At 44.4% G+C, this 8,849-nt stretch overlaps 1 protein-coding gene across 1 annotated transcript in view; it reads left to right on the forward strand.

Annotated features, from left to right (window-relative positions):
* Positions 1–3,175, forward strand: part of cacng2a (calcium channel, voltage-dependent, gamma subunit 2a) — a 238,838-nt gene extending 235,663 nt beyond the window's left edge. Inside the window, exon 4 of the mRNA XM_059953573.1 lies at positions 2,643–3,175. Within this exon, the coding sequence (XP_059809556.1) occupies positions 2,643–3,175 (533 nt within the window). The remainder of the gene's footprint in view (positions 1–2,642) is intronic.
* The last annotated feature ends 5,674 nt before the right edge of the window (positions 3,176–8,849 follow it).

An 8,849-nucleotide genomic window follows, 5' to 3' on the forward strand; every position in this document is an offset into this window, starting at 1 on the left:
GGAGCGTATCAGTATTTATACGTTGTATTTCAGAATTTAAAGTGAGAACCCAGGAGTGCGTCAGAATTTACAAGATGTCTCAGTGAATCTGTTACCATTTACAAGAAGTTTATTTACAGGAGTGAAAGTATTTATAGGAGATCCCAATAGCGTGCTGGTATTTACAGGGAGTTCCTGGGACTGTGTCAGTATTTATGGGGTTCTCCAGAATTGTGTCCCCTCGGAGTGTGTCAGTATTTAAAAGGGTTTCCTGAGAGAGTTTGGGTGGTTATAAAAGGTTTCAGGAACATTGTCAGTATTTACAGAGGTCCCTTGGAGAGTGTCAGTATTTGTAGAGGCTTTTAAAACCATCAGAGGCCAACGTTTTAAAAGGAGATCTGCATGAATTGTGCCATTATGGGAGCACTGATTTGTGTTAACTGGTGTGTATTTAATACCTGTGCATTATCTTCAGGCAGATGTGCCTCTTCAGTTGTGATTGGCAATTCAGTATTGACAGGGGATCCCTGGGTTTATGGGAGTATTCATAGGGGGTCCCCATAAGGGTGTCAGTATTTAAAGGGGGTTTCTGAGAGTGCTGGGATGCCACGGCCAACGGGTGGCCTCATTTAGGGTTAATATTCACCTTCTAGGACAGAACACTAAACACGAACCTTGTAAAGAAGTTGCAGGGATATTCACAAAGAATGGAATTGGGCAATTTGGACCATCAAGTTTGCTCCACCATCTCATCATGACTGGACTATTTCCCTCTCAGCCCCAATCTCCTGCCTTCTCCCTCATCCCTTCACACCCTGACCAATCAACCCCTGCCTTAAATGCACCCAATAACCTGGCCTCCACAGCCACCCGTGGCAATGAATTCCACAGATTCACCACTCTCTGGCTAAAGAAATTCCTCCTCATCTCTGTTCAGGGCTGAAATGGCTAGCACGAGCGGGCACAGTCTTAAGGTGCTTGGAAGCAGGTACCAAGGAGACGTTGGGGTAAGTTGTCAATGTGAGACCCAAGCCAGTACGCAGGCCAGGGCAGTACAATACGGAGAGGCATAAGTTTTTTACGCAGAGAGTGGGGAGTGTGTGGAATGAGCTGCTGGTGATGGTGGTGGAGGCGGATACAATAAAGTTTTTAACAGACTCCCGGACAGGTACATGGAGCTCGAAAAAATAGAGGGCTATGGGTACCCCTAAGATTTCTAAGATAAGGACACATTCAGCACAGCTTTATGGGCCGAAGGGCCTGTGTTGTGCTGCAGGTTTTCTGTGTTTCTAAAATGGACGTCCCTCTATTCTGAGGCTTTGTCCTCCGGTCTCAGACTCTCCCACCATAGGAAACATCCTCTCCAAGTCTACCAAGTAGTGATACACTCCAATGGAACACAGGTGCCTATCCATGTACAGCAAGATCCCACAGCCTAATCAGATGACAAGACTTTTTAAAATTATCAAGGATCAACTTTATTCACCATATATTAGGAATTTACTGTGGCACGTCACGCAACAAAAAAGTACCGCGGGGCACCATGGAAACGTCGTGGTTAGCGCAACACCATTACAGCTCGGGGCGTCGGAGTTCGGAGTTCAGTTCCAACCTCATCTGTACGTCCTCCCCTTGGAATGTGCACATTCCCTCCGGACGCTCCTGCTTTCCCCCCATAGTCCAAAGACATCCCGGTTGGTTAGTTAATCGGTCACTGTCAGTTGTCCTGCGATTAGGCTAGGGTTGAACTGGGGCGTGTGGCCCAAAAGGTTTGAAGTGCCCATTCTACAATGTATCTCCAGATAAATAAATGAAAAACAACACTCAACGATATGAAGAATAAAGAATTAGGTACAAAAATAAAGTTAGAGGTTAAAGCACAGATATGAAATAAAATGTGCATAAGCACATACAGTAAATGCCAGTGCATATTTACTATGCAAACAGCATTACAAAATGTGGATTAAAATATTTACAGTGCAGTGACTGAGGTAACAGAGGGGAGTCCATTTAGAACAGAGATGAGAAGGCATTTCTTTAGCCAGAGAGTGGAATTCTTTGCCACTAAGGTGGCTGCAGAGGCCAAGTCTTTACGTATACTTAAAGCACAGGTAGATAGATTCTTGTTTGGTCAGGGTGTGAAGGGATAAAGGAGAAGGCTGAGAGAGAAAATGGATCGGCCATGATGAAATGGTGGAGCAGACTTGATGGGCCAAATGGCCTAATTCTGCTCCTGTATCTTATGGTCTTATAAGGGAGCAGGGGGAGTGGTGGGACCTTGCTGGGAATGGAGGGGAATGGACCATGTATAGGTAGGAGATTGGTTCAGTTAGGCATCATGTTTGGTACGGACACCATGAGCTGAAGGGCCTGTTCAAGTACTCTGCCATCGAGGGGATGGAATTCAGGGAATAGGTACTGGCAAGATGCACCTTCTGAACTGGTGTGGCACTCCCCTCTTTGCTCCAGCGTATGATGAGACCTTAGCCAAGGGTAGAGAAGGGAATATTCGCATTAGGAGGGCAATTGGTGCACCTTTCCCAACAATTCCACTCCCCTCCCCCCACCCCCAACCCGGAAAACTTGATTTCCTTCACGCGAATATCAATAACCGGTGTCCTTTTGTTCTTCCAACTCCCCCCATCCCCCATGTTCTTCCGCAGGTTTGAGTAACATCATCGGCATCATCGTGTACATATCAGCCAACGCGGGAGATCCTGCTAAGAGCGACTCAAAAAAGAACAGTTACTCCTACGGGTGGTCTTTTTACTTCGGAGCGCTCTCCTTCATAATCGCGGAGATGGTGGGCGTGTTAGCGGTTCACATGTTCATTGACAGACACAAACAGATCAGGGCAGGGACAAGATCTACGGATTACCTCCAATCCTCTGCCATCACTCGGATCCCCAGTTACCGATACCGCTACAGACGGCGCAGTCGATCGAGCTCCCGCTCCACGGAGCCCTCGCACTCCAGAGACCCCTCTCCCGTCGGTCTCAAAGGCTTTAACACGCTGCCGTCCACAGAGATATCCATGTACACCCTCACGAGAGACCCTCTGAAGACCGCCACCTCAACTGCCACTTACAACTCCGAGCGAGACCACAATTTCCTACAGGTCCATAACTGCATCCAGAAAGACATTAAGGATTCCTTGCATACCAACACGGTCAATCGAAGAACAACGCCTGTATAAAGAGCTGAATGGCAAGGAGAGAGAGAGAGAGAGAGAGAGAGAGAGAGAAAGAGAGAGACAGAGTGTGAAAAGAATTTAAGAGGAAAATTAATAATTTACAAAAAAAATGGATTAATGAAAATATTAAAAGTTATTGCATGAAACCCGAATTCCATTGCAAAAAAACAATGCAAAAAGTTTGTCAAAAAAAAGATTTTAAAATCGAAAACTAAGAGAGAAACGAGTGGAGAGAAAGATCTCCGGCCTAAATTCCAACCAGAGAATGGATTGAAAAGAGTGAGAGGGAGATAGTGAGAAAGAGGGAGTATTTGTCTTCATTTACTAAGTGTTTTAAGCGCTCTTTATTGTTGAAATGCTTTCATCCCACCTCACCCCACCTGCCTTATACCTCACCGGGAGTGATGACAATGAAATAAAAGGGACTCTGTCTCCCTTGTTTGAGGTGAAAAGTTTTAAGGAGGAATTTTTACAATATCCAGGAATGGCAATTCATTCTTTGCTGTGACACAGGCCAGTTAAACAGAAGATGTGGAACCAAGACAGCAACAAGAAACATCAGTTTTTTAACTTGCTCAGCCGCTGACTGAAACGACCACGTGTCAAAGGAGAAAGTAAAATAAAACAAAATATTTATTCTTTTAAAAGACATTCTATAAATGAGTGACAAGCTGTGGATTTGAGAAATTTGCATGCAATGGATGGACCAACTCCCCTCTTCCAACCAAAAGCTCAAATCAAGAGTTTCAAAGTTTTTTTTTAATTATTATTTGATAAAATTTTAAATTGGGAGAGCACGAATTTTCAGTTGAAGCAATGGGAGATAGTTCAATGAGGAACCAACACTTTATCTCCAGACGGATTATGTTTTTTTAAAAATGTTTGGGTAATAATTCCAATTTCGGAAAGTTTTTACTTGAAGTGAGTTTGGGACAACGGGAGGGACGAGGGAGAGTTGGCACCCCAGTGACCTCTTTAAATCAGGAAAACCTATTGTGCGAGTGTGGTGCTGTGCCATTCCATACATTTCACGCCAGATTTAAAAAAAAATAAAAAAAATTTTAAAAATAAATAAAATTTACCTAAAAAAAGCTTTCATATATTTTTTTTCAAAATAAGGAGAAAAAGAAACATTTTCTATGGTTTGGACAAAGACAAAAAAAGAAACCTAAAATTTAACATCAGAAAGGGCCGCGATAGAATATTCAAAGTAAAATAAAAACACAATTCTCTGTGGTCTCCGGTGAAAAAGTTTAAGATGATCAAAATGGCACTGAGACAAAAGTATAACCGGAGGAGGACTGTGGGTATACAAATAATACAATTCTCAGTAAGATAAATAAATTTGACGCCAGATCTTTAATGGAAAAGTCTTTCATTTGACCAAAAAAGATTTACAGTTTAAAATAATAAAAAGAGAGGACTGCTTAACTTGTAATTATCAATTCACTTCATCGGGAGAAATCTAATCCATTGATTTATCCCAATTGTTGCAATTCTTTTTTTTTGTTTGCGGACTGTTAAAAACCTGATGCATTTAAATAAAATCTTTTATAAGAAGCTTTGTGATTTTTTTTTCATTTATAGGAGCCTAGGAGCAATCAGATTATTGAGAAGAAAAGAGTGCCCTGCCTCTTTGGCGCTAATTGACAGTGTTGTTTCATGGTGACGAGTTTGACCCAGTCACTGTTGGGTCAAGTAGAATTGACTTGTGTACCTCAGGATGGATTTGGGTTATCTGCCAGTCATCTTACCTACTGTACCCTGTAAGCCCATTGGTCTTTTTTTTTTATCTCAGTCATTCACAAGATGCTGGCATTGTTATGATTTTTCACTGGGCTCAGTGTCTCTCTCGAGAGCAAGATAAGGCCCGTCCACATTGAGAAATGGGAACTAAATCCAATTCAGATTCGGAGTGAGTAAGTATGGGCAGATATCTGTCACTGAGTGACCACTTGTGCTTGTCTGAGGCACACATGTCTGAAGAAATTGGCAAACTGCCTGTGGGTTTATCAAACCACTGCATAGATGTATTAGACCTCACCAGGGCAACTCAAGATGGGAAATGAATTGGCAGCAAAAGTCACATTTCGGGTGTATCCATGTCTATCTAGCTCTAATTCCTTTCTGTCTACTCTTTTATCCGCCCCACAACATTACCATCTCTTCCCCCTCCCTCTCAGTTTCTTTTAGACTGCCCACCGTGACCTCAGACCCTCCCTCCTCCTCGCTCTCTGCTCAGTATCTATTCTGCCCTCCTTTGGCATGGCTTCCTTGCTTTCCCTACACCTGCGCCAAGTGCCTTGGGCTGTGTTCTGCGTTAAGCTGGGACACAGTGTGACTCGTGACAGCACGCTGCGTTTTACACCCATGTATTTCAACACGAGCATCGGCACACTTTGCTCGATATGTGTGTGTTTGAACTGAGAGGCAGGGGTTGGGGTGAGCTCCACTGTATGTGCATGGAAGACAATGGAGTATGAGTGTGTAAAACATAGTGCTGATTGTGTATCTTTGTATGCGCATGGGAGAGATTCCAATAGATTATAGGTGCAGGAGTAGGCCATTCAGCCCTTTGAGCCTGCACCACCATTCAATATGATCATGGCTGATCATCCACAATCAGTACCCTGTTCCTGCCCTCTCCCCATATCCCTTGACTCCGCTATCTATAAGAGCTCTATCTAACTCTCTCTTGAAAACATCCAGAGAATTGGCCTCCACTGCCTTCTGAGGCAGAGCATTCCACAGATCCACAACTCTCTGGGTGAAAAAGTTTTTCCTCAACTCTGATCTAAATGGCCTACCCCTTATTCTTAAACTGTGGCCTCTGGTTCTGGACTCCCCCTACATCGGGAACATGCTTCCTGCCTCTAGCGTGTCCAATCCCTTAATAATCTTATGTTTCAATCAGATCCCCTCTCATGCTTCTAAATTCCAGTGTATACAAGCCCAGTTGCTCCAATCTTTCAACATATGACAGTCCCGCCATTCCGGGAATCAACCTCGTGAACTTACGCTGCTCTCCCTGTTGGTTCCAGTGTGTATGCGGGCATGTGTGTATGTAGTAAGACTCGGAGTTGACTGTGAGTGTGTATCTTTGTGTGGGAACAGGAGATAGTTTGTGTGTGAGAGAGCAAGGCTGAACGCACAGCTGAGACTGGGGGTGAGAGAGAGATTAATTGTATGAATGACTGTGTGTGGGGTGGGGATAAGAAGTGGCATTGACTGAGAGAGAGAGAGAGAGAGAGTGAGTGTGTGTGTGTGTCACATTCACAGGAAAGTCAGATGTCAGTCCCAACCTCCCGACTGTCAGCTGCCTGCAGTACTGGAGGTGTTCGGTGTTGACCGCAGTGAGCTTTAGAGTGTAATCCCGAAACTCAAGAAGTCAAGTGGAGGGGAGAGTGAAGAACTGCTCCTGCTCCTTCATCAGCTAGGTGCGACCCAGGCTCCGGTTGAGAGTTTGGGTAAAGGACAGGAGGGGGAGTGTGGGAGGGACGTGGCAATGAGGAAGAGGGAGAAGAACGAGACTTACCCGGCGAAAACAGGCGAGGAGCTGGGAGACGTGCACGTAGACTGGAACTGGAAGAATGATGCCTGTGTCAGAAGCCAACTAGGAATGACACACTCCCACCGCCTGACTGAACTTGAAGGAATGGAAATTTTGCCTTTCTAAAGCACCTTTCATTTTGGGCCTGAAGATATCCCAGGAAAATGGGTTTGTGCTGTTTATTTATTTACAGAATTGATCCATTTATTTAGAGATTCACCACAGAACAGGCCCTCCCAGCCCAACGAGTCACATAACCTAATCACAGGAAAATTTTACAGTCGATTGCCCTGCTGGCCATTACGTCTTTGGACTGTGGGAGGAAACCAGAGCACCCAGAGGAAACCCATGCACTCACGTTGTAACAGCCAACTTGCATTGCATCAATCTCCCAAAAGTGCCGTGTGACTAGAATCAGGTTTAATATCACCGGCATATACCGTGAAATTTGTTGTTATGCGGCACCAGTGCATTGCAATGCATGATAATAAAAACTGTAAATTACAGTGAGAAGTATATATATTTTTAAAAGTTAAATTAAATAAGTAGGGCAAAGACAGAAATAAAAAAGTAACGAGGTGATATCACAAACGAGAAAATCTGCAGATGTCCTGCTGAAGGGTTTTGGTCCGAAACATCGACTGTACTTTTTTCCATAGATGCTGTCTGGCCTGCTGAGTTCCTCCAGCATTTTGTCTGTGAGGTAACATTCAGTGGGTTCAATGTCCATTCAGAAATCAGATGGCAGAGGGCAGGAAGCCATTGAGTTGTTGAGTGTGTGCCTTCAGGCTTCTGTACCTCCTTCCTGATGGTAGCAATGAGAAGAGGGCATGTCCTGGGTGATGGGGGTCCTTAATGATGGAAGCCGCCTTTTTGAGGCATCGCTCCTTGAAGATGCTAGCGCCCATGCTGGAACTGGCTGAGTTTACAACATTCTGTAGCTTATTTCAATCCTGTACAATGTCTCCCCGTACAAAACTACCAAATGATCTGGTAGATTAAATGGCCCCGGATTATTGGAAGAACCTTTCCTGCTCTTCTCGAAGGACTTCTTTATATTTACCTGAGACGTGGTCTTGGATGTGAAACATTATCACAATGATAGCAGCTCCATCAACTCCCCCTGGGTAATGTGTGAGGAGCACCAGGTTCCTGTGTCTGGCTTGGGACTGGACCCCTTTCGGGGGCATCAAGAGGAGTGAAGCTCACAGCTACTTGACTGGGAATAGTTGCCAAGGTTTAGAAAAATGCTGCTTTTGGTCCACAGGTCCTTTGGAAACAGAAAACTGTGAAATGACTTGAAAAGTTAGTCCTGGCACACTGCAGTCAAATCATAGTACTGCCTTACTTCCAAGGCAATGACCAATTGAGGACTATGAGCGAAGGAGGCCATTTGGCCTGCCCAGCTTGTTCTACTTTTCAGAATTGATTGTATCTTAGCTCCACTTCTTGACCTTGGTTTCAAAGTGCTTAACCTCCATCCTGACAACAATTTCAGTTTTGATTCTGCTAATTTAGTCTTGTACTAGTGGGGAAGATTAACATTTTGATGGGGAAGATTTAAAACTCTTCTCGGGCTTCCAGCCAGTTACAGGTATTGATTATAACCGACATTTCGATGACAAACTCTCCCATTTTCCTGAAGATGTCATTGAAACATGGTTACAATTTCTTCTTCCTGAAGAAGATGACGGAGTTTGTCATTGAAATGTTGAAATGTACCCAGCTGGAAGCCTGAAAAGAGTTTATTCGTCATATTCACCAGGAAAGCACCAGATGCTTTCTCAGGGAAGATTTTGTTTGAGAAGGTAAATTTGCAGAGGGCTGGCTCATATTTAAAGCTTCTTGTTCTAGACTCCACCCCCCACCTCCACTCAGCACACTCTCTCCACCTTCTGCACACTTAAACGGGTCATCTTAATCTTCTACATGAGAAGAAGCACAATTTGAAGCAACAGACAACCTGCCAGGGAGCTCAGCAGATCAAGCAGCATCTGTAGCTGACAAGGAAAGTCAACGTTTTGGACTTGAGCCCAGCATCAGGGCCTGAAAACACTGACAGTTCCTCCCCGCCCTACAGTTGCTGCCCGGCCTGCTGAGTTCCTCCTGCAGATTGTTTCTCGCACC

The sequence above is a fragment of the Hypanus sabinus genome, chromosome 29 (assembly GCF_030144855.1).
Source record: "Hypanus sabinus isolate sHypSab1 chromosome 29, sHypSab1.hap1, whole genome shotgun sequence".
Classification (NCBI taxonomy): domain Eukaryota; kingdom Metazoa; phylum Chordata; class Chondrichthyes; order Myliobatiformes; family Dasyatidae; genus Hypanus; species Hypanus sabinus.